General features: G+C 52.3%; 1 protein-coding gene across 1 annotated transcript; it reads right to left on the reverse strand.

Annotated features, from left to right (window-relative positions):
- Positions 1 to 45: 45 nt before the first annotated feature.
- Positions 46 to 25,395, reverse strand: MAST1 (microtubule associated serine/threonine kinase 1). The gene is made up of 26 exons (XM_047776912.1): positions 25,302 to 25,395; positions 23,563 to 23,651; positions 23,029 to 23,104; positions 21,099 to 21,177; positions 17,917 to 18,077; positions 17,723 to 17,798; positions 17,338 to 17,547; positions 15,015 to 15,116; positions 14,795 to 14,927; positions 14,648 to 14,715; positions 11,240 to 11,319; positions 10,942 to 11,150; positions 7,804 to 7,942; positions 7,554 to 7,686; positions 7,252 to 7,417; positions 7,048 to 7,149; positions 6,782 to 6,904; positions 6,014 to 6,123; positions 5,142 to 5,320; positions 4,817 to 5,064; positions 4,293 to 4,499; positions 3,871 to 4,100; positions 3,441 to 3,563; positions 3,177 to 3,313; positions 1,497 to 1,705; positions 46 to 1,387 (listed from the first exon to the last, which is right to left on the reverse strand). The coding sequence occupies exons 1-26, from the start codon at positions 25,382 to 25,384 to the stop codon at positions 129 to 131; spliced, it is 4,731 nt and encodes a 1,576-aa protein (XP_047632868.1). The 5' UTR covers positions 25,385 to 25,395; the 3' UTR covers positions 46 to 128.
- Between the last annotated feature and the right edge of the window lie 470 nt (positions 25,396 to 25,865).

Below are 25,865 nucleotides of genomic sequence, written 5' to 3' on the forward strand. Positions count from 1 at the left end.
GGATGTTCTGCCTTGCTAGGGGAGGAGGGGTGAGCCCCAGAAAGGTCACGCAGCACAGAAGCACTTTATTTATATGTGTACATATGTATACAGGTGGCTGTACAGCGCAGGGCCAGCGGCTCCCTCTGCTATGGGCCTGGGGGCATGGGGCAGGGCGCCCCTTTTTTGGTCAGGCCTGCTGGGGGCACAGCTTCAGCAGGGCACCTTGAGGTCAGCCCCACTTCAGGCTTGGTGGTTGGGACCAGAAGGGAAGCAGGTGGGGCTGGGGGCCCCGCACTGCTGGGCACATTCTTTGTTGGGGCTGGGGAGGGAGTCTGGGGGTCTGGGGAGAGCTTGGGAGAGACAGGTTTGGAACGAGGCCCGCTCAGAGTGGTCCGCTCCTCCACCACTTCCAGCACCCAGCGCTCCCGGCCCCGGGGGGCCTCGGGTGCATGAGGCGACAGGGGTGCAGATTCCTGCAACCCCTTGGAGTCCACACCAGGGGGCTGGGACACCACTGCTTTGGCCCCAGGCCGCACTGGCTCTACAACAATGGGTACCGGAGGTGTGCCTGCTTCGCCAGAGCTGCTGCGCCGGCCTGTCTCATGTTCCTGCACTGGGCTCAGCGCGGCCTTGGCCACGGCCCTGGCTCCCCCACCCACGCCATCCTCTGTCTGCACACTCTGGTGTTGCCTGCTGCTGGAGTCCCGCTCTAGGGTCCGACCCCCGGGGGTCGTCGCACGGGGCGGGGTGCAGGCCTCAGCGCCGCCTGGGGACTCCTTCTCCTTACTCAGTGCCGGCGGCCTGGGGGCGCCCTCGGGCAGCAGCGGGTCCGCGCCCAGGCTCAGGGGCGACTCCTGGCGGCCCAGGCGGCGGACTGCGACCTGTCGGGACGCGCCGGGACCCTCAACAGGGGGCGTCTCGCCGTCCGACTCCGCGAGGCTGTGCAGTGCCAGCTCGCCATGGAAGTCCTTGCGGAAATCCGGGTGGCCCACCTCGAGGCTGTGTTTGCGCAGTGCGCCCTTCTTGTCGGCACCCAGCGAGGCTCCCAGCTTCTCGGCCGACTGCACGCGTTTGAGGAGTGGCGAGCGCGGAGGCTCGGCGCTCTTGGGACGCGGCCGCACCACTGGTGGGGACGAGTGCAATTTGGCTGGGAAGCTCTGGGTCGTATGCGAGCTGCCCACTGTGTGGCCGGGCAGGGGCGGCGGTGAGGCCTGCGTGGGGGACGGCGTGTGCGCCAGCGGCGACAGTGGGATGTTGCCGGCAGACTTGCAGCGAGCAGAGCGGTACTGGCGGTGCAGCTTTGGCGACAGACCGTGCAGCGTGCTGGGCCGGATGTGGTGCGAGGCCGACGATGCCGGCGAGTTGGGCGTGCTGGAGGCCGGCGAGCTGCTCTGGGACGAGGCTCCTGGGGTCGGGCGGGAGAAGGTATTGAGGGCGGGGGGCGGAGGGGACACCGCCAGGGAACCTCCCCGCCACCGCCCGCTGCTCTCCCCCAGCGCAGGCGCAGGGCCTACCTAGGTAGGCGGAGTCAGGCGTGGAGCGGTAGCTGTGGGTGGGAGAGCGCGCCGGCAGCCCGTGCGTGGGCGAGCCCGGGAGACTGTCGCTGGACGACAGCGAGCGGTTCAACGACGACAGCGAGCGGCTAGTGTGCAGCAGGTTCGACTGCTTCGTGATCTTGCGGAAGAGGGAGCTGCGCTTTTTTGCTGGAGGACCAGGGAACAACCTTCCCTAGCCCAGACTCCAAAGGTCCCGGCTCCTCCCACCTCAGGTCTCCAAGGCACCTCCTGGGACCGCCCACCGCTTCTGTCCTTTCCTCTCCAGCTACAACCCCCCTATCAAGACCCTCTGACCCTCTTGCCCTCTTAGGACCTAGCCCCCCCCTTTTTTTTGGCGGCGGGATATGGAGCTCCTAGGCCAGGCAGCTGCGGCAACACGGGATCACACTATGCTAGGCCGGGGATCAAACCCGCATCCCAGAGCTCCCAAGAAGCCACCGATCTCGTTGCGCCACAGCAGGAGCACCTACTCATTCCTTTCTGACCACTCTCAGTCCAAGCTAGAAACTCGCAGCAAAGCACAACCAGGGGAGTTCCCACTGTGGCACAGCAGAAATGAATCCGACTAGTATCCATGAGGATGTGGGTTCAGTCCCTGGCCTCCCTCAGTGGGTTGGGGATCTGGCATTGCCGTGAACGGTGGTATAGTCGCAGACACCGCTCAGATCAGAGGTTACTGTGGCCGTGCTGTAGGCTGGCAGCTCTAGCTCTGTTTCAACCCCCTAGCCTGGGAACTTCTATGTGCAGAGGGTACAGCCCTAAAAAGAACCACCCCACCCCACCCCCCGCCTCCACCAACCAGCTTTTTTTCTGGCTCCGCCCACTAGTCTACCCTCGCCCTCTGCAGCTAAACCCACCTATCAGGGCAGGAAGAAATTCACTGGACTCAGCCTGGCCCCTCTCATTCAAATACCCACTCTTTTTTTTTTTTTTTTTGTCTTTTTAGGGCCACACCAGCAGCACGTGGAAGTTCCCAGGCTAGGGGTTCAATCAGAGCAGTAGCCTCTGGCCTACACCACAGCTCAGGGCAATGCCAGATCCTTATTCCACTGAGAGAGGCCAGGGATCAAAACCACGTCTTCATGGATACTAGTCCCTTGGTTACCATTGAGCCACAACGGGATCTCCTCCCACTTTCTGCCTGTCCAGGCCAAACCCACTAATCAAAACAGAAAATTCTTCTGTCCCCACTCACCTATCCCAACTCGTCATACCCATAAGGGAAGAAATTATTTCTACTGGCCGAGTCTTGCCTGGAATGCGCATCTTAGATAGAAATCTCTTCCCTCAGACCCTTCCAGTAGATGATTCAGCAAGACAGAATCATCTACTGGACAGCACCCTCTTAGTCCACATCTGCTTGCTCTGCCCTAGACATTGCCACAAACGCTTCCCCTGCAACCTGCTATCCTAGGAATTTGGCACATCTTCCTTTCCTGGTTCCTCCCACTTTCCCAGCCCCTCAATCTGTCTTGTTTTTTGCTCTTCACTCAGTGACCCCAGCCAACTTTCTGTGCATGTCCATGCTTTTGTCCCCACCTTTGCCTCTCCCATGTAAGACTTGGACATTGCTCAAAACTGGAGTGTTCCAGCGGCCTGGGGCTCATAGCCCCACCCATCACATTTGACTCCACCCACCTCTCCTGCCCCTCCTTGGCAGAGGGCCGCTTGTTCCTCCGAGCCATTTTGGCCTTGTAGCTGCTACGCCGCGCAGGGCCAATGCGGATGGAGGTATTTTCGAAGGGGGTTGTGGTCACAGCCACCTTGTTGCCACTCTGGGGGAAGAAAAGGGGAAAGCTCTCTGCTGGAGGCTGTTCTGGCAGCTCCAGCTCCCCAGGATCTCCCCAAACTTCTCTCCCCACTCCTCACCCCCAGACAATTCATTCTCTCCCGTGGACTCACCTTGAGGATCAGCTCCACGACTTCGGGATGCACCATGCCATGCACAGGCTCCCCGTTCACGTGGGTGATGAGGTCCCCGGCGCAGAGCCCTGCCTCCTGGGCTGGGCCCCCCTCCTCCACGTGCTGGGGACAGGGCACCCCAAGGGGGCGGGGTTAACAGGATTGGTAACAAGGAAAGTTCCCTTATGGCAGACACCTAGCATTGTATGCACAGTAATCTTCATAACACTTTATGAAATAGCAATTATTCTCCCCAGTTTACAAATGAAGAACCTGAGGTTCAGAGGAAAGTGATAGAGGTGGGTCACAGGGGAGTCTCATCCAGGCTTCCTGGTTCCAGAGTTTGAGCTATCTCTCATCCCTGGGGGAAGGGTGCCTTCTTTCTCCCCACTCCCACTGTAGAACTCAGACTCCACCCATGAGTGCTCACCCAGACAATGTGGTGTACACTGTAGACATCTGAATCGCCCATGTAGACACGGATGGCACGCAGTGTGAAGCCGTACTTCTTGCCCGAACGTTGGATGGTGATGGGGGAGCGAAGCCCACTGACAGCTGGCGAGTAGTCTCGGCTAGGTGAGGAGTCCCGTGAGGATGGGTTGGAGGAGAGCGATCGTGGGGACATGGGGCTGGCCAGGGGTGAGCTTCCGTGAGCGTCCACTGCAGGCACAGACCCATGGTCAGAGGTCAGAGCCAACAGACAGCTCTCCCTCTGTCTGCTCCTCCCTCCTCCCCAGTCAAAATCCCAGAGCTCTCATTGGCCCATCCCACAGTCAATCACTGTGGACTGGGAACATGCACCAGGTGCAAATAGGTGCAGCCCCCTCCCTTCCAGGTAGGGCCCAGCATTACCTGCAGGGATCATGACAGACAAGGCAGTGGCCGAGGCTGACTTGATGACTTTGCCCCCCGTTCGAGAAGGCCGCTTCTCTACCGCGGGGTCCCCTGACAACTGCTGGTGCCGTGCCCGGCGCAGAACCAGGTCATTGGTGGCTCTTGGGCCTGATGTGTCCCCATCCTTCAAGGGTGGGCAGAGGTCACCTGGGTGTAGGCGGTCAGCTGCAACAGAGCAGATGGGTTAGGGGTCTGTCCAGGGTCATAACCTTCTTGCACGCTGTTCACTCTGCCTGGAATGCTCTTCCCACTTCTCTCTCTGGCTGGATCGCGAATTTCATGAGATCAGGTAACATGCATCTGGAACAGCTCCTGACGCAGAGAAGAGCTCAAATACACTTGTTACTGAGCATGGAATACCGGTCTGAATCTAGGTTGGAGTGTGAAGGGTACATGAGAACTTGCATAAGCAATACCAAGCTCATTGAACACTCAAATATAACCACTGGGAAATGGGCAAGGCGGCAGGATGGGGGACTCACTGGCCTCCGAGTCGCCGACACTGGGGGTGCCTTCCCCTTGAGCTGCCTCTTTGAGGGCTCGCACATCCAGCGAGCCTGGGGGATCAGAGCTGGGCCGGGGAGGCCTGCGCAGCCGGGCCTCATCCTCATCTTCTTGGGGGGCGCTGAAGCGACTGGGCTCCAGCAGCGCCGAGAAACGACGGCGTGTGCCCAACGGGGGACTGGCCTCCCCCTCCAGGAAGCTGGCCTCAGACGCTGAGAAGCGCTTGCTGTGCAGAGTGGACGTGGTCAGAGGAGTTACTCCCCTTTTGGTCCCGCTCCCAAACACAACCCTGCCCCTGCTCACATCTCAGGGGAGCCCCCTCTCCAGGTCTTCTCGCGAAGGGTCAGGCCGCCTAGACCTTCCCGCTTGCCAGCCACCTTCTCCTCTGGGCCCTTGGCGCTTGGCTCCCGCTTGCTGGCCCCTGCTGCCGCCACAGGGGTCTTGGGCTCATGCTGCGACAGCTGCTCCATACTGCTGTACACCTGCAAGGACGAGTGAGTAGTGTGGGGAGGCAAGTCTGGCCCCCAGGTCCCACCTTCACTCTTGAACAGATACTAGACCTGGCCAAACTATACTCTTTCTACCCCAGTAAAGGCCCCAGTTCTGGACCGAGTCCCAACCACCTGCAATTCTTCAGCTCAAGCCTCCCCTACAAAATTAGGCCCTGACCTCATCTAGACCCTGCCCTGCCCAAGCCCTAGAGAATCTACTCTCCTTCCAGCCCGCCCTCTCCAGGCTCCAACCCATTAAATGTACCCTCACCCAAGCTAGGTCCTACACCCGTTTACATGCTGCTCCTCAAAATGAGACCCTCATCACGGCCTTGCCCACCCCCATTGCTCATTCTCTCCATCCTTCCAGGTCCTGCCCTTGCCCCGTCCGGACCTAGCCCTGCCCCACTGTGGGTCCTCATTTTCACAGCTGTCCAGGCTCCTGTTAGATTCCACTCAATGCCAAAGGCCAGTCCCAAGACCGCTATGCTTCCCCCTAACCAAGACTCATCATCCCCAGATCCTCATCCCCTCAGTAAATTCTCTATAGTCTCAGACTTTGGGACTGCAACCCTGCTCCCCACAGCCTTCTCAGTCCCTGCGTGCTCCAGGCCCACCTTCATTCCCTACCTCAACACAGGCCCTGCCCTTCCTCTCCCCACCCCCATTCCAGCTTTGGCCCACCTTGCTGAAGCGAGGGGAGCAGGAAGAGAACTGGCGGATCTCCACGGGCTCCTCCTCCGTGGTGTCGTCCTCATCATAGGAGTTCACGTGGTGATACCTGTCTGAGCGGGCTGGGGTAGAGGGGTGGGTCGTGAACGCTGGCAAGGGTCCATTCTTCAAGTCACACCCCTACCGGAGCCAGGTCCTGGGCCACGCCCCTGCCCAGGGCCACGCCCCTGCCCCATTCTCTGATCTTTCAGGCGCCGCCCCCACACTGGGTCCCTGCACCACTCTGTGAGGCTCCTCTAGCCCCGCCTCCATAGAGGCCACACCTCCAGGTCCCACCTAAGGAACTCTTCCATCCTGGCTTCACCTTGGCCAGCCCACGCCCTTGCCGTGTTCTGGGTCCTCGCAAGGCCTTCCAACTCTGGCCCAGACCCAACTTTATTTATCTGTTTGTTCTTTTTCTTTTCCGGTCGTCCCCTGCGCCATATGGAAATTTCCGGGCCAGGAATCCAGTCCGAGGCAGAGCTGTGACCCACTCCAAGGTGCAGCAACGTGGGAAATCCTCCAGACCCAACTTTAGAGCTTACCCCTGTCCAGATCCTACCCCTACCCCGACCTCTTCTCTCACCTTTTTTTCAGACTGTGACCTGCCTTTATGCTAAGCCCTGCCCCTGCCCCAACCTCAGCCCTCTCCTCTAGGGAGCTGGTCTCCTACAAAGCTGGGTTCCAGACCAGGCCACACCCAGGGGTCCCCTCAAAGGATCCACCCCCATCCCCGCTCACTGTCGAAGTAGCTGGTGTCATCCTCGGACTCCAGATGAGGGATGAACTCGGCCTTCTGCCTCAGCAGCCCTGTCCAATCCAGGTCTCGAAAGAAACTGTGCTGTTTCACCTCAAAGGCACCGCCTGTGGAGGAGGGGTGGAGGGGTCGGAGAGGGAATTCTAGTGACAGCTGTAGCCAGCCCAGCAACCCAGCTCCCCAACCATTTTCCAGCCCTGGCCAGAGCACTGGGAGCCCTGCTCTCAGATAATGGACACTGACTCCTTACCTGCCCCCAGCCGGACCAAGGGGTTGGTCTGCAGGAGGCTGGATATCAGGAGCTGGGCATCCGTGGGCAGGGCCTCGTCCCCCTCTGGCCACAGGATGTCATCTGCAGAGCAAGGTGGGGCCAGGGTTGGCTTTTGGGGTCCATAAGTCCCTGGGCCCGTCAGTGTCCCCATGCCCACTGCCTGCCCACCACGGGGGCACGCACCACTGATGACCTGTCCAAAGAGCTCTTCAGGCGTGTCTCCAAAGAAGGGCACGCAGCCCACCAGGAACTCGTAGAGAATGATGCCCATGGCCCACCAGTCCACCGGCTTGCCATAGCCCTGGCGCAGGATGACCTCGGGTGCGATGTACTCCGGGGTCCCACATACCTGGGGGCAGGCCGTCAGCCCACGCCCTGGACGCAGGAGGGGCCTCCCAGGGGAGCAGCACCCCCTGCCAGGCCCTGGACCCCACAGTCCTGCGGGGTCACTCCACCCGCGGTGACCCCCACTCCCGCACACACACCTGTTTGTCCAGGAACTCCCGGGCGTCCTTCTCGATGTGGCCTTCATATAGGTTGGTGGTGAGGCTCATAAGCCCCATCTTGGAGAGGCCAAAATCCGTGAGCTTGATGTGCCCCATGGAGGTGATAAGGAGGCTGCAGACATGGGGAAGCAGGGTCTTAGAGGCAAGGACTGTCCACTTTACTCCCTGGCCCTTCTGTGCCAGGGTTTCCCCGGGGGGCAGGAGAGCGTTGGGGAAGGTCAAGGCTCACTTGTCGGGCTTGAGGTCGCGGTGCACGATGCCGTAGTTGTGCAAGTACTCGAGTGCCAGCACGGTCTCAGCGAAGTACATGCGCGCCATTTCCACGGGCAGTGCCCCAATGTTCTTCAGCAGAGTGGCACAGTCCCCCCCTGGGGGTGAAGGAGTAGGTCCAAGTGAAGAGGGAGGCACCCTGGCCCGGAGCTGAGGACTCAGCGTGCACCACAGCACCAACTCCTCAGCTCACATCGCACCCTTTTTATAGCTAGGGAGAACTGAGGCTCAGCAAGGGGTCTCCTTCTCCCCAGGTTGCATGGAGACTGCCCTCTACCAGGCTTCTCTTGTCCTCAGCCATCCTCCCAAGTCAGTATAATCAGCCGATTTTACACAGGAGGAGACTGAGACTCAGAGAGAGGTTGGGTCATGCAGAGAGTCGATGGGGGAGGTAAGGTTTGGTCAAGACTGAGGCTGCCTGCTTATGGACTGAGACTGGGCGCATGGTCCTTGTTCTGGAGTCTGAACCTTGAGGGCATGGGACCTTAAAATACAGATTCCTTGCCGCCACCAGATTTACTGTAAGCAGTATTCATGTTTTAGTTTCCCCCAGTGTCAATTTCCCTCCTTTTTCTTGCAAGGGCCAGATTTCCTTCTAGGTTTAGCAGCTGGGTCAACAAGTAACCCAGGTTTCCCCAATGACTTTTACCTCTTTTTCGCAAAGATTGTTAAGCTTGTAGAATGTAAACTGGGATTGGTTGGATGGCAACCTTACTATATCAGGGCTGGTTTAGAGGGAAGTCTGCACATGGGAGAGTAGAGCCAAGAGATGGGGAGATTACTAATGACATGATTTGAGCACCTAGATACAGCAATTCCTGAAGATGACATAGATTTTTTTTAAATCACAAGTCAATAGAAGTTCCCGTTGTGTCTCAGCAGAAAGGAACCTGACTAATATCCATGAGGAGGTGGCACAGCTGTAGCCCTGTGAGATCATGTATGTGTCCTAAAAACCATAGTACCTGTGTGTTTGGACAGTGGATGGATTAATATTTGGGTGAATATAAGTGTGGATGGATAGACAAACAGATAAAAATCATATACAATGGTGGTTGGGTGATTGGATGGATGGTAATTAGATGGATGGATAAACTGATGGACAGATTGTGGATGAAAAGATGGAGTTAGGTCAATACCTGGATAAATGAGATTGCTGCTAGAATGGAGATTTGGATGAATGAATAAAAATAATAATAGTAGGAGTTCCCATCGTGGCTCAGTGGTTAATGAATCCGACTAGGAACCATGAGGTTGCGGGTTCAATCCCTGGCCTTGCTCAATGGGTTAAGGATCTGGCATTGCCATGAGCTGTGGTGTAGGTTGCAGACACAGCTCAGATCCCGCATTGCTGTGGCTCTGGCGTAGGCTGGCTGCTTCAACTCCAATTAGACCCCTAGCCTGTGAACCTCCATATGCCATGAGTGCAGCCCTAGAAAAGGCAAAAAGACCAAAATAATAATAATAATAATAATAATAATAATAATAATAATAGTAAATGGATGAGGAGTTTCCTGTCATGGCGCAGCAGAAATGACTAGTACCCATGAGGATTTGGGTTGGATCCCTGGTCTTGCTCAGTGGGTTGGGGATCCAGTGTGGCTGTGAGCTATGGTGTAGGTCACAGATGAGGTTCAGATCCTTAGTTACTGTGACTGTGGCATAGGCTCTGATTTGACCCCTAGCCTGGGAACTTCCATATGCCACATGTGCAACCCTGAAGAGAAAAAAAGAAAAAGTAAATGGATGAATGGAAGAATAAATGGATGGGTGATGGATTAATAGGTAGATAAACATGTATTAGTTGATAGATGGATGGTAAGTAGATAGATGATTGAATTGCTAGATATAGAGATGGATGGAAAATTTATGTACAACACAGAGTGAACCCTAATATAAACAATGGACTTTAGCTAATAATAGTGTATCAATATTAGTTCATGAATTATAACAAATGTGTCACACTAATACAAGATGTTAATAACAGGGGAATGAGGGGACAGTGGGTATGTGGGAATTCTCTGTACTTTCTGGTCAATTTTTTTTTTTTTTTTTTGCTTTTCAGGGCTACACCTATGGCATATGATGTTCCCAGGCTAGGGACCAAATTGGGATTGCAGCTGCCAGCCTACAGCACAGACACAGCAATGCTCAATCTGAGCTGTGTCTGCAACCTAGCGCAGCTCATGGCAATGCCAGATCTTTAACCAACTGATCGAGGCCATGGATCAAACCTGCATCCTCATGGATACTAGCTGGGTTCATAACCTGCTGAGCCACAATGGGAACTCCCTCTAGTCAATTTTTCTAAATCTAAAACTGCTCTAAAATAATGATTCTATTAATTTTTGTTTTGCTAGTTTTAATTTCATGGCCTCACTAACATTATATGGAAGTTCCAAGGCCAGGGATTGAATTTAAACCATAGCTGCAACCTACACCTCAGCTGTGGCAATGCCAGATCCTTTAAACCACTGCACTAGGCCAGGGACTGAATCCCTACCTCCACAGGGGCCCAAGTCACTGCAGACAGAATCTTAACCCACTGCACCACAGCAGGAATTCCTGTTGGAACTTTTCAATTGTTTTAAAAATAGAGGTTTTTTTTTTTTTTTTTTGGCCACACCTGTAGCATGCTGAAGTTCTGGGGCCAGGGCCAAGCAGCAATCCCAGCCACTGCAGTGACAACACAGGATCTTTAACCTGCTGCTGCAAGAGAACTCCTGATAAACATATATATGGATGGACAAACAGATGGATAATCAAATGGATGGATGGATGGAGAGATGGTGCATAGATGTATGGATGGAAAAACAGATGGATTAGCAAATGACTAGAAAGATGAAAGGAAGGCAGGATGGATGGATGGATAATTGGATAATGTATCTATACTGAGAGAAATGAAAACAGATACACCTATAGATGGCTGGATATAAATAAATAGATGGAATGGATGATCAATGACTGCAGGGATAAATGGGTGAATAAACATACAGATGGATAGTCAATATGGTAACTGGGGCTCAGGCAGGCCACACAGCAGCCCTGACTAGCTCACACCCCCTCATCTTCCCAGCAGCCCTGCAGGCAGCCACACCTTCCACATACTCCATGACCATGCAGAGGTGGCGCCGCGTCTCAAAGGAGCAGAACATGCCGACCACAAAGGGGTTCTCAGCAAAGGTGAGGATGTCGCGCTCCACGAAGGCTTGCTGGATCTGGTTGCGCAAGATCAGGTTCTGCTTGTTGATCTTCTTCATTGCAAAGCGCTGCCTCGTGTCTCGGTGCCGCACCAGGTAGACAGCACTGCAGGGGGAGAGAGCGAGGACCGGCCGTCACCTCCGAGACACCCGGCCTCCGCCACCCTCCCCCCGCCAGAGCCCCGGGTGGCTCACCCGTAGGCACCATTGCTTATGAGCTTGATGGTCTCAAAATCATTCTCTCCAGGTGGTTTCTTAGCCTTGGTGCTGCGGCCCTGCAGGGGAAAGATGGAGACTACCCCATCATCATCATGAGATTGGGACTCTTCTTATTCCACTTAACACATAGGGAAACTGAGGCACAGAGGGGGTGGGTGGGTCCTTGATCCAAGTGCAACAGTGAGAGAGTAACAAAATCAGGACTTGAACCCAAGACTGTCTGACACCGAAGCCATATAATTAACTTCTCTCCTTAGGAAAGAAAACTACAAAATGGCTAATCACTCTAATATATAAAAAGCTCCTAGAAATCAACCAAAAATATTTTTTCTCTAATAATTGAAGAGAAAAAACAGGCAAGATACTGTTCACTTTTAACCATGTGAAAAGATGCTGAATCTCAGAATATATAATGATGGAAAGGCAAACTAGAACTACCCACAAGATACTAGTTTTCACCCAGCAGCTTGCCCCCTTTAAAAACAAAAAAAAATTCCAAAGTCTGACACACTCTGCAGGCAAAGCTATGGGGAAATAAATACTTTTATACCTTGCTGTTGGGAGTATAAATTGGTACAGCCCCCACAAAATGTACTTTGTTGTATATCAGAATTACAAACTATGGGTCATGTTTCCTTTGACCCAGCAATTTCACTTTTGAATTCATGCTACAGATATGCTGTGCATTTGAAAAGTAACATATGTACTATCTTGCTCATTGCAAGACTGGAAATAATCCATATATAGGAAATTGGTTAAATAAAGATATGAGGGGCATCTATATAAAAGAATATTGTGCCACTTTAAAAAAAATTGAGGAATATCTCTTTACGGTTATTCATAAAGTTCTCCAAAGTGTTTTATTAAATGGAGGGAGAAAACAAGGAACAACATGAACTGTATGCTTTTGTATAAAAAAGAGAAAAAGGGGGCAAAATATAATCCTATTTGGGGTAATAGGTACATGGGGAAGAATGAATATAAAATTTTTTGCTAACATACCTTTTTTGAAAATAATTTTTACTTTTCTTAGCAACAAGAGATTTATTCCATAAATATTATATGAAAAGATTTATGAGATATAAAAATATTGAATTTCTATGCTCCTAAGAATGTAGCCCCCAAACTCTGACACAAACATTGACAGAATTACAAAGAGAAATTACTCAAAACAAAGATTTAACACATCTCTCTCAGAAACTATTAGATCAATCTGGCAAAAAATAATGAATAGGAAGATGGAAGATTTGAATCACTCAATTAACAAGTTTGATTGAATGGAATTACATAGGATCCTACAAACAACAATTAAAGATAAATACCTTTTTAGAGTTTTAGAGTTTTGAGTGATGTCATTCCATTACCTATTCAAAAAATTAAACAAATGGCATGTATAATGAGATTTTAAATATAAATACAAAGGACAGATGTGTGTGTATATGTGCATGAATTTATAGACACAGTTTGAAACAAAGGTCACAAATTCAAATGCCTTCAGGGGCCAGGCATATTGGATGAGAGCCATGGGTGACTGAGGTGTAGGCACCCCATATCATAGGTCTGCCCCCCGCTCAATGCCAGCTGGTTTCTTCCAGTATTGTCAGAACTTCTGATTTTTCAAAAAAAGAAAAGGCACAAACCCAGATTTTAAAGCAAAATCTTCTGATTTCTATATTTTGCTTCAAATTTTTGAAAAATACTAGGCAATTCAGAGAAAATACATGTACAACCATTATGGCCATTATGATGGGCAATCTCCACCAGATATGTGGAATATCTACCAAAGTGTGGTTCGTCTGGGGCTGGAATTATAGTAATTTTCCCTATGCTGACCTGTTAACACACAGAGACACTCAACTCACTCAGAACTCTATGCAGAGTTCCTCAAGAAATTAAACAGAGAATTATCATGGGACCGAGCAATTCCACTCCTTAAGTATGTACCTAAAAAAACTGAAACAGTTGTTTAAACAATTTTTTTTTTCTTTTTAGGGCTGCAGCTGTGGCATATGAAAGTTCCCAGGCTAAGGGTCAAATTGGAGCTGCAGCTGCCAGCCTACACCATAGCCATAGCCACAGCAATGTCATATCCAAGCCCATCTGTGACCTAGGCCACAGCTTGCAGCAATGCTGCACCCTTAATCCATTAAGGCGAAGTCAGGGATTAAACTCACATCCTCATGGACACTGTGTTGGGCTTTTAACTTGCTGAGCCACAATGGGAACTCCCAAACAAATATTTTTACACAAAGGTTCATAGGCAGCACTATTCACACAATAGCATAAAGATGGAAACAGGGAGTTCCTGGTGTGGCTCAGTGGGTTATGAACCTGACATAGTGTCCATGAGAATGCAGGTTCAATCCCTGGCCTCGCTCAGTGGGTTAAGGATCTGGCATTCCCGTGAGCTGTGCTATAGTTCCCAGATGCGGCTTGGAGCTGGTGTTGCTGTGGCTGTGGTGTAGGCTAGCAGCTGTAGCTCCAATTCAACCCCTAGCCTGGGAACTTCCATATACTGCAGGTTTGGCCCTTAACCGCCCCCCGCCAAATTGACATATATTATACAGCCATAAAAAGGAATGAAGTACTGATTCATGAACAGCATGGATAAGCCTTGAAAACATTATGCCAGACACCAAAGGCCACAGAGTGAATAATTCTATTTATGTGAAATATCCAGAATCAGCAATTCATAGAGGTAGAAAGTTCTGGAAAATAGATGAGTGATCAGTGGTTGTCAGGGGCTGGCAGGGAGGGGAGAATGGGAGGTAATTGCTTAATGGGTACAAGATTTCCTTTGGGAATGATGAAAATATTCAGGAACTAGACAGAGGTAATGGCTGCACAACATTGTGAATGTAATAAATACCAATGAATTGTTCACTGAAAAATTGTTTAAATGGTATATTTTATGTTATGTGTATTTTACCATGAAAAGAAAAAAGCATATGGAGGAAGAGCTATTATTAACCCATTTTACAGATGGGGAAACTGAGGCTTAGAATGGGGACCAAGGAGTTCCCATCGTGGAGCAGTGGTTAACGAATCTGACTAGTAACCATGAGACTGTGGGTTCGATCCCTGGCCTCGCTCAGCGGGTTGAGGATCCGGCATTGCCGTGAGCTGTGGTATAGGTCGCAGACGTGGTTTGGATCCCACATTGCTGTGACTGTGGTGTAGGCCGGCAGCTGCAGCTCCGATTAGACCCCTAGCCTGGGAACTTCCATATGCTGTGGGTGCGGCCCTAGAAAAGACCAAAAAAAAAAAAAAAAGAATGGGGACCAAGAGATCCACCCAGCCCAAGGGCAAAGAGCTAGAAGGTGAGCCCTCACCAGTCAGATCAGAGCCAGAGTTTTGTCTGCTGGGCCACCTGGCGTTACTTACCTCAGAGAGGTCGTCCTGCTCAGGTGTGTTAGAGCCACCACTATCCTGCTGTTCCTCCAGGTGCACATCTAGAAAGGAAATGAGAGTGAGCAGAGGCTGAAGTCCCAGCCAGTTCACCCACAGTCCCTTGCACCCACCAGGCAGCACCTGGAAAGGGGTCACGGGTGAGACCTAGCTGGCGGATGATGTAGCGAGGGATGTCCGTCTTGACAAGGTGGCCCTCCTTGGCATGGCCCTCGGCTGCCTCCAGCAAGTGGTAGAACTCCTCAGGGTTGAATTCCTGAGGCAGGGTGGGGTGGACTCAGGGTGAACTGTGAGGGGTCCCAGCCAGAGCTCCCCCCTCTCCACCCTTGCCTAGTCCACTCACCAGACACTCCAGCAGTCTCGCTGGGCGAGAGATGATAATGAGCAGCTTCTTCACCAGTTGAGTGACAAAGGCCACTTCCAAGCTCTCGGAGCGTTCATAGGCCTGGGATGTGGGGCACAGTGTGGAGGGGTGTCATAGGCACCTTTCCTGAGCCAGGTCTCTCTCCCATTACCACAGGAATTGACAACTCTGTTGCAGTTGTCCCATTTTACAGATGAGAAAACTGAGGCCCAGGCCATGTGGTAAAAATAATCACAATTGTCATTATAGCAAACACTGTTCTGAAACCTTCACTCATTCGATTCATCTTCAAAGCAGCCCTATAATCCAGGCCAAGTTAAAAAATCCCTCAGCCTGGTAGGCTCTCTGCTCAGACGCCTGCATGGCTCCCTACTCCTCCTGTAGGTCTCTGCTCAGTTGTCAACATCTCATGAAAGCCTGCCCTGACCCCTCCAATGCAAAATCTACCCCACCTCCTGGTAGCACCCTCAACAGACAGTACTCCACTCTCATGCTCCTGTTTTCTATCAGACAGTCCACAGATTAATTTACCTATCATGCCCATCAAACCCAAGACTACGGTGAGGCAAATGAGGCAGTCAACTTGGGCACAAAAATCTGTCTTCAAGATAACTAATACTTTAATGTACTATATAAAAAATTAAATTAATGCAAAAAATATATAATAAGCAAAATTTAAATCATAAAAGGATCCCAGAGGACTGCACTGAGCTGTACTGGAGCTTGACTCCTAAGGAAAACTGTGGGACAAAAGTGTTTTGTTTTTGTTTTGTTTTGTTTGTCTTTTTAGGGCCACACCTAAGGCATATGGACATGCCCAGGCTAGAGGTCAAACTGGAGCTGTAGCCGGTTGCCTACACCACAGCCATAGCAACACCAGATCTGAGCTGCATCTGTGACCTATACCACAGCTCAAGGCAATGCCAGATCCTTAACCCACTAAGCAGGGCCAGGGGTTGAACTCCTGTCCTCACAGATACTAGTCAGGCTCGTTACCTCTGAGCTATGACAGAACTCCAAAAGTGTGTTTTTATATTATTTTTTATTTTCGTCTTTTTAGGGCTGCACCTGAGGGTCGAATTGGATCTGCAGCTGAAGCCTACGCCACATCCACAGAATCGCCCTATCAGAGCAGCGTCTGAGATCTATGGCAGCTCATGGCAATGTGGGATCCTTAACCCACTAAGTGAGGCCAGGGATCAAACCTGTGTGCTCATGGATACTAATTAGGTTCTTAACCCACTGAGCCATGGCAGGAACGCCTGCGTTTTTATATTTTTTAAATGATTTTTTTTTTTGGATGTGCCCTAGCGTGTGGAAGTTCCTGGTCCAGGAATAGAACTTGCACCACAGCAGCAACTGGAGCCTCAGCTGCAATGAAAACACCCAATCCTTAACCTATTTCAACACAAGGGAACTCCTGAAATTAGTATTATTGACTAATCTGTTTCCATTAAAACCAGGAAAGCAAAATTGAAACAAGTTTTGGTTTAATTGTAAATAAATATTTAGAAATTCCCTCATGGCTCAGCAGGTTAAGGATCCTGTGTGGTGGCTGCCACGGCTCAGGTCTCTGCTTCTGCGCGCATTTGATCCCTGGCCTGGGAACTTCTGCATGCTGCTGGGCCTGGCCAAAAAAATAAAATAAATAAAATAAGCCAAAATAATATTTAAATTTAGAATAATGTGTATTTTTAATGTACCTTTTTTTTGGTCTTTTTGCCTTTTCTAGGGCCGCACCCCCTACATATGGAGGTTCCCAGGCTAGGGGTCCAATCGGAGCTGTAGCTGCTGGACTACGCCACAGCCACAGCAACACAGGATCCGAGCCGCGTCTTCGACCTACACCGCAGCTCATGGCAACGCTGGATCCTTAACCCACTGAGCAAGGCCAAGGATCGAACCCGCAACCTCATGGTTCCTAGTCGGATTCGTTAACCACTGAGCCACGAAGGGAACTCCCAACATACCTTCTTTTTCAACTTTTTCAATAATTAATGTTCTGAAGGGGTGGGGGGAATCACCTGCCTCATCCTAGTCCTAGCCCTGATGCCACCAGAGGAGGTAGCATCTGAGTAAAGATCTGCAAGAGGTGAGGGAAGTTATTCCTGCTTCCTCCATCAGACCTCAGCAGGGATTGAGTCTTTCTCCTCCACCCTCCATTGCTCAGTTCCACACCAGCTGCTTGGCACGTGGTAGACGCCCCCCCTGAATGGATGTGGGGTGAAGGAAAGCATCAGGACATCGGGCCTGATTTAGGGGTTCATAGCCTGAGTTGGGGGCGGCCTTCCTGTGCACTCACGTCCTGCAGCAGCTTCTCCAGATTTTCCTGCAATTCGTAGAAGTAGACGGTGGTGATGAGGCCGTCGCGGGACTTGGTCAAGCAGTCACGGGCCAGCTCGATGATCTGGTGGTGGATGAAGCTGAGCACGCCGTCGGCCAGCGGCAGCACGCTATCGGGTTCGTAGGCGCGGGTGAAGTCGCGCAGCTTCTCTTCCATCTGCGCAGTGGCCTGCAGGAGGGAGGAAGGCAGGGCCAGGATGCCAGCACCTGGCTGTGCCCGGAGACTGTCATCGCCAAGTGCCTGAACTGCGCGACGCCGGCCACCAGGGGGCGCGCGGAACTAAGGTGAGGGAGGGCTCCGGCCTCCCGGCTTCCCGGCTTCCTGCCCCAGACCCGGGCCTTACCTTAGGGAACCTCTCCTTGTAGACATGGTTCATCATCACGATCTCGTTGTCATAGGAGGAGGGGGAGCGCCCGGGGCTGCGGAGAGAGAAGCCCATCGTGTCTAGCCCCCTACCTCCAAAACTGCAGACAGGCGTTTCCCAGTGCACAAGCCCCCGGACCACCAGCTTGGAGGAAGAGGGAGATGCAGGCCCACCTGAGGCTCCGCGAGCGAGGCCGCACCGCAGGGGAGCGGCGACCACCATCCTCATCCGTGATGCTCTCGGTACTGCCGAAGTGTTTGGAGAGGAAGTGGAGCTCGTCCACGGTGGGCTGGTAGGGCAGCTGGTGCAGGCGCTCCTGGGAGGAGCAGGAAGACTGGGGGGAGGGGCGGGGCCGGGGTCAGAGCCACCACGGTCCCCCCATGGCTCGAGACCCTGGGCTGGGACTCCCGCAGCTGGCGGGACACCGAGCAAGGCTAGAATCAGGACCTGGCTTCCGATCCTCGAACCCCAAGGCCCAGCTTGGGATGCCTGATGACAGATGGTGGGGGGGTGCAGGGACAGACATGGAAGAGAACAGTGACACAGACATGGATGTGGCCTAAGGGAGCCAGCGAAAACCTGAGTCAAGTCACATGCCTCCTCTGTTCAGAACCCTCTATGGATCCCACCTTACAGTGGATGCCTAAGTCCTCCCCACACCCATGAGATCTTTCAAGATCTGATCCTGTCTCCTTGCCATCAATACCTCCCATTCTCCCCGCCCTCACTTCCTCTACTCCAGCTGCTCAGGCCTCCTTGTTGGTCCTTGAACAAGCCAGGCACATTCCTGCCTCAGGGGCTTTGCACTGACTGTTCCCTCAGCCTGGAGTACATCTACTGTGGATCACTCTTCAAGTCTTTGCTTAAAAGTCACCCCTCAGGAGAACTCCTCTGACCACACCCATCATTCCATCTCCATGCCCCATCTTCTCCTTTCTTCTCCCTGGCTTTTTTTTTTTTTTTTTTTCTTTTCATCTTTTCAGGGCTGCACCCATGGCATATGGAGGTTCCCAGGCTAGGGGTCTAATTGGAGCTTCAGCCGCCAGCATACACCACAGCCACAGCAATATAGGATCGGAGCTGCTTCTGTGACCTACACCACAGCTCAAGGCAATGCCAGATCCTTAACCCACTGAGCGAGGCCAGGGATCGAACCCGCAACCTCATGGTTCCTAGTTGGATTGTTTTCAATATGCCATGATGAGAACTCCTCTTCTTGCTGACTTCTTATCCCCAGATTTACAACATCTTTTCCCTTTTTTTTTTTTTTTTTGGCTGCCACACGCACAGCATGTGGAAGTTCCCCGGCTAGAGACTGAACCCTTGATGCAGCAGTAACAATGCCAGATCCTTAATCCAGTATGTCACCAGGGAATTCCTAAGGACTTATTATCTGCTAATCCATGGCAGGGACTTGGTTCTGCTTGGACCCTGGTCAGGGCCTGGTGTGCACTTGGGGAAACATAGACACACAGAGATCAGTGGAGAAACACAAGGACTGCAGGCACAAGAATGACCTTTTTTTTGGGGGGGGGGGGTGAAGGAGAAAAGAATAGCTTGATTGCTTTGGCAGCCAAATGGAGACACAGCAGGCTCATGCCTTCAAAAACTGTGCTGGAGTTTCTGCTGTGGCAAAATAGGATCATCAGCACCTTGGGAAGGCTGGGATGCCAGTTTGATCCCCAACTCAGCACAGTGGGCTAAGGATTTGGCAGCATTGCTGCAGTTGTGGCTTGGGTCACAACTATGACTTGGATCTGATCCCTGGCCAAGGAGCTTCATATGTCTCTGGTGGCCAAAAAACAAAACAAAACTGTGTGTCCCCAGGAACAATCTTTTAAAACATGACATCATTTTCTCCCCTGCTTGAAACTCCCCATCCCATCATTATCTGGTAAAATAATTTTTTCAGTGCACACAATCTATGACCTACAGAAGCATAGTTTCAAATAATTCAGAGTGCATTTTTTCTTTCTTTTCTTTTCTTTTCTTTTTCTTTTTTTTTTTTTTTTTGTAGCCCCATGGCATATGTAGTTCGTGGGCCAGGATCAGATCTGCTTGTACAGCAATGTTGGATCTTTAACTCACTGTGCTGGGCTGGGTATCAAACCTTCATCCCAGTGCTCCAGAGATGCCACCAATCCTGTTTCACCACAGTGGGAACTCAAAGACGGATTATTATTATTATTATTATTTGCTTTTTGGGGGCTGCACCAGTATATGGAAGTTCCCAGGCTAGGGTAAAATTGGAGTTCCAGCTTCCAGCCTATGCCACAGACACAGCAACACAGGATCCAAGCCATGTCTGCGACCTACACCACAGTTCAGGGCAATGCTGGATACCCAACCCACTGAGCTAAGCCAGAGATTGAACCCAAATCTTCCTGGATACTAGTCAGATTTGTTTCCGCTGCACCACAATAGGAACTCCCAAGACTGAAATATTAACTCAACTTAATACAGAAGCAGAAAAAGCCTTCCAATGGCTTCTCGCTACATTTAGAATAAAATCCACCTCACCACCCTGGCCAAGAAGTCCCAGCATGATGAAGGTTGCTGACTACCTCACCTCCATCCCTCCTCTTCCAACCCAAAGTTCCAGCCACACGAGGCTATTTTCAATTTTCCAAACGCAGAAAGTTCTCTGTTGCCTCTGAGAGTTTGCACATGCTGTTCCAGCTTCCTGAAACACCATTCCCCCCCTTCTTCAACATGCCAAACTCCTGCTGATTCTTTGTCTAGGGTTCAATGCCACCTCTTCCAGGAAACTTTCTTTTACCCTCCCTCTAGCTAACACAGGTCCCTCCACTCTGTTATCACCTTCCCATCACAGCTCTGACCACTCCAGCACCCCATGTTGTAAATGCCTTCTGACTGATCTGTCTCCTCCCATGAGAGCTTTGTGAATCCTTGGGCCCAGACCCATCTTGCAGATCCCACTCGTCATATGCCAGTCACATGATAAATTTATGTTTGTTGAACATCACACCAATGTATGGCTGAGAAATCCAGAGAGACAGGTAGAAACGGGCAGATGGAGAGAGAAAGAGACTTTGGGTACTGCAGTCAGTGAGAAAATGGGCTCTGAGTGAATGATATGGCCTGGCCCTGGCCAGCTGCAGACACTTGGGCAAGAGCCTTAATGTCATTATCTATAAAGTAAATCTGAGGTGAGTAGGACCCCAAGAAGATGTGTCAAATATGGAGAGCAGAATTTTGGGGGGGGGACTTGTAACCCACTAATAGATGGATAGGTGACATCCTTGGAGAACAAGAGAAACCCAAAGCCCTCCTTAAGGCCAGCCCAGCTGACCCCCTGTGGCTCCCACACAACAGCCCCGCCTGCCACACTCACCGAGACAGTGGAACTGGGTGTGTTGGTGCCATAGCCAGATGAAGGGAGCGAGGCCAGAGACCAACGGCGTCCATCCGCCCTGGAACCCAATCAATGTGCTCAGAGGCTGCCAGGCCCACCAGTCCCCCCCACTCCTCAGGGTGTAGGCGAAGTCACTGGCCGTGGCCAGGGCAGGGCATGGGGGAATATATTCATGCTCTGAAATTCCCCAAGGCCCTCCGAGTCCAAGAGGTAAAGAGGAAGTCTTTCTGCCAGACACCTGAGACCTGGAGTGAAGATCAGTCTCCTCTGCTCCTTCCCATGATGCTGCTCTCCTGTCATCCTCATACCAAACGAGCCCTCAAAGTGGGCCTTGAGGAGGACCAGAAAAGCCCATTCAAGTAAGCCATCCTAGAGGGACCCCAAACGATGACCCCTAGAAAATTCCCCATGAGAAAATTCTCCAAGGAAAACCAATTGGGTTTATTTTCAAAGAAGAAAGGTTACACACACACACACACACACACACTGACACACTGACACACGTTCCCACAGACACAATCACTCTCATGGCCACATCCATTAGTGTTTCTGTTACTAGTGTGGTTGAGTTCACACATTGACAGTCACACATATTCACGCCTCGTGACTCAACACATGCTCACATGCATTGACTATCCCATACATAGACCCAAATATCACATTTCCATACTAACACACATTCAAAAACCTATGCTTACATATAGACACATATACTTACAGAGATCTAGTACTCACACTCTGAAACACACACATACACCCTCCCACACACACACTCTAGACTTTAGCATTCACATGACACATATTGAAGACACCCTCACGCACTCAGTCACACATTCAAACTCTCGCACAGCCACACACGCCTTCACACTCCCACACAGATTACACACTGAGTGTAATGGAGCCACACACAGAGGTCCGTGCTACCTCAGATATTCACACACGGTTACAACCCTACAAGAACACAGTCACACACATTCGTTCTCACACCTATGGACACATGTGCAGGCATGGGCTGTCTCACATATTCAAAACTTCAGACTCCCATCCACACACAGCCACATCAGCATACAGATTGCCACTCACCTGGACACACTCCCACACACTGGACCCCTCACTCCAGGCAGGGCCCTTGCTCAGCCGGCCTTCTTCCCAGCTCAACCCCAAAGTAGGTGACCACATCCGGCCAAATCTTGGAGCCCGTTTCTGGCTCTCTATTGTCCTAGCTTAACTCCAAGGATAGAGACAGGATGCGGTTCACCCCATATCCCAGCTCTCAGAACGCAGTTATTCAGATAATGTTTATAGAATGAATAAAGTTCAAAGATAAAGCGACCCGCCCAAATACCATGGTGACTTCCAGAAGTTTCGCCCAAAAAACATTCGAGGAATCTCTCTGCCTCCCACAGTTTTGCCAAAGGCCCCAGAAAATTAACCTTAAGGATACTCCAGAAATCCAGAGACTCCTGGAGGGAAACCTGCTGTTTCTCCCCTTGGGCCCCTCGAGGAATAGCCCTAGGCGCCCTCCCCCAGTCAGAGACCAAGTTCTTCAATGTGCATCAGTCCGCGCTTGCGCATTTCATCCCTGCTTCCCGGTCCTGTTGCTATGGAAACGCCTGGCCAGGAGAGAGAGACTTTGGAGACTAGGACCCTGGGTCCAGAGCGCTAGCGCTTTAGTTCGGCGGCAAATGAAGCTCCGCCCCTTCACTGATTCTGAATAGGCGGTTGGCCCCGCCTTCTTATAGGTCCCGCCCCTAAGGCTGGGCGCCTGTTCCCGCCAGGATGTTGGGCCACTTCTACCACTCCCTCAGGCCCTGACTCAGGTGCAATTACAAGGGGAACAGATGGTGGCCCAGACGGCGGGTGGGGAGGGTATGGCCAGGGTTCTGGGGCCCTGGGGAGAGGGACTCACCTTCTGGAGGAGGCAAAGGAGAAATGGGCGGGGGTGTTGGGGGAGAAGTTTCGGGGGCTGTCCAAAGGACTGCTACCTGTGGCGGAAAGAGGGGGATCTTTAGGTCTGTGTGGGAGGCAATTCCATCAGCCCTCCTGATACTCAAAGCGGGTTCCAAACAGTAGCTTGTCCCCTTTAGTTCCACCCTTGTATGAGTCGGCCACGCCTCCTTAAATGTGGCCCCGCCTCTTTAAATGTTTTGGCTACAGAGTCGGCTCAGTCTCTCCCCTAGCCATTCCGCTTTCTTCCGATGGCCCCGCCCCTCAGGTACGGCCCCTCCTTTCTTCCCCAACCCCTTTCCAATCCAGCACCTCTTGGGCCCCGTCCACAAAATCCCATCCCTCTGCGGACTGGCCAAACCAACGCAAGGACGGACCCGTCCCTTGTACAAGTCTGCCCAGACTCAGGACCACACGTCCCGCCCGTGGCAAAGACATCCCTTGCCTGTGGCCACGCCTACTCTAGTCTGAGCCACAAACCCACCACCTGTCTCACCCAGGTGTCCGGGCAGTGGGGAGTGAGGTCTCGGCAGCGTGGGCGAAGTGCTGGTCAGGATGAGGCTTTTCCGGTTACTGGTACGGCAGCTGTGACAAAGGCGAGGCAGGGGGCCAGACGCGGCCATAGCCCAGTGAGTTTGTGGGCCCAACCTGCCCCCTCCATTTTAGATCCCCGCCTGTCTCACATCTGTGTGTGCCTGGATGTGTCCCCAAAGGACTGTTCCGAGGAGGAGGCAGTGGAGGCCTTGACAGGACTATGTATGGAAAGGGATGCACATGTGACATATATGTGCAAGACTCCTGGTGTGGATCATGTGTGACCATGTATGGCTTAGTCTATCAGTCATGGAGTGATAGTCACATCACATGGTACAACTGGATCTCCTGAATGTCTATGTGTCTTTGAGTCTGTGCATGACATTCGCTGTGTTTATCCAGGTGTGGCATCCACTGTGTGAGTTCCGCACACTGTGTGAGCTCCTAGTGTGACATCATGTGTGACAGTTCTTGGATTTATCTCGTGTGACATGACCTGTAGTTTTGTAGGTCTGTGTGACAGTGTAACACCACTTGTCCATGACTACATGTGCCACTCTGTGCTGTGAAGTGTGTGAGGCATGATTGCTCTACATGTCTATGTCTCTGTGTAACATTCTGAGTCTGCATGAGATACTGTCCTTATGTCTGAGTGTGACATTAACCATGTGTGACATCTACTGTGTGTGAGTTTAACACCCTGTGACACTGGGCACGTCTGAGCATGCCACCATGTGTGACATGGATGAAAATGTGAGAAGTAGTGTGATATTGTGACTCCAGCTCTGCAAGATTCTCTGTCTATTATTCTGTTATATATATGACATGCTTAAGCGATGGTATATATTGTGACATTGCAAGGATGTCATTGCTGCACATATTTCTGTGTGCATCTGAGATGGCATAATCGTGTGTATGGATCACCACACATGTGACATCTTATTGGGTGTACACTACGCTCTTTCTGTGGGCTTACTTGCTTGTGTGATGCTAGGTGTGCCTGTGTATGTCTGTGCATGCCTCTGATCTACAGCCACCATATGGCTGGGTATATGTGGTGACTCCCGAGGTATCTGGGCCACTAAGGCTGTTGTGTATGTGTGTGTGTGACATCATGCCCTGAATGATGCTGTATGTCACTATTTTTCATATGAGGCTATGTTCTTTGGGAGGCGGCTATGCTATGATAAAAGCCCCCCTTTCATTTTGCCCCCCTCAGGATCCCAGTTTCCAAAGAGGGATCCTCCAGCCCTTCCATTCCCTTCACCCACCCACCCCCACCCCACCCCCACCCCCGTCGCAGTGACTGAGCATATTCCTACAGCCAGAGCACTCGGCAAGGGGTGTGGGGAGGCCAGTCTGCGGCTATTGTTCTGAAGGTCCTTAGCCCCCCACCCTCCCCTTCTTCCTCTACCCTCACCGGCCTGGCTGTCTGAGCCTGCAGCGCCAGCAGACAAAGGCCCCGCTATCCCCCACCCGGCACAGCCCCCTCCCCACGCGGCGGTCCTTTCCAGCGTGCAGTCCCCCCAGCCTCGGCCCACACTGCCCACCACTCAGCCCCATCCCAGCAGGAAGGCGCAGCGCGGGCACCTCTGGCGCAGCTGGATCGGGTGCAGCATCCCGGGCTCCGCCCTGCGGCAGCAGCCGGGGAGAGGCTTTGGGGGAAGGGCCAGGTCAGGGTCTGAGGGATCAGGGGTCTACCTCTTGGTGCGGCGGAACATACTGCCGCCAGGGAAGGAGGGCATCGAGAAATTGGAAAGCGCGGTCCAGAGAGAGTCAGACATGACCCGGCGGCGGCGACATGGTGGCAGGTGCGGCAGCGGCGGCGGCGCGGGGAGCAAGCGCGCGGGGCGGAGGCTGGAGCCGCAGCCGGCAGGGGAGGACGGGGGAGGGGAGGGCCTGCGGCTATCGCCCGCCAGGAGGGGGCGCTGCCGTGCACCAGAGCGCCAGGCCCCGCCCGCGCGCGCCGGGCGCACCCCCCAAGGTTGGACAGGGGGCGACCTGCCCCGTGCATCTCTCCCCAGGGCTCACCTGCTGCTTTTCCGGGGCAGGGGCAAATCCTTCTGGAAGGCAAAGGAGCAAAAGGGTAGACGTCAGCGGGAAAAAAGCAGCCACTACCCAAAGGCCCTGTCAGTCAGCCCCGTGGAGGGGTAGAAGTGGGGTGGGGCAGGCCATTCAACAGCATCATCTCCTGCACTCTTGGCTATGAGCTGAGGATCCCTGGGCCAAGGTACCTGGGTGGTTCTCCTCCCCACCCACAGAGCC

The sequence above is a fragment of the Phacochoerus africanus genome, chromosome 4, assembly GCF_016906955.1.
Source record: "Phacochoerus africanus isolate WHEZ1 chromosome 4, ROS_Pafr_v1, whole genome shotgun sequence".
NCBI classification, from domain to species: Eukaryota; Metazoa; Chordata; class Mammalia; order Artiodactyla; family Suidae; genus Phacochoerus; species Phacochoerus africanus.

What these genes read in the sequence shown, in the direction of transcription:
- MAST1 (XM_047776912.1), bottom strand. Translation starts at nt 25,384, where the DNA reads ATGTCTGACTCTCTCTGGACCGCGCTTTCCAATTTCTCGATGCCCTCC. An exon ending in ACAAGGAGAGGTTCCCTAAG is followed by an intron (nt 17,548 to 17,722) that starts GTAAGGCCCGGG and finishes TCCCTCCTGCAG; the next exon opens with GCCACTGCGCAGATGGAAGA. An exon ending in GCCAAGGAGGGGCAGGAGAG is followed by an intron (nt 1,706 to 3,176) that starts GTGGGTGGAGTC and finishes GGGCTAGGGAAG; the next exon opens with GTTGTTCCCTGGTCCTCCAG.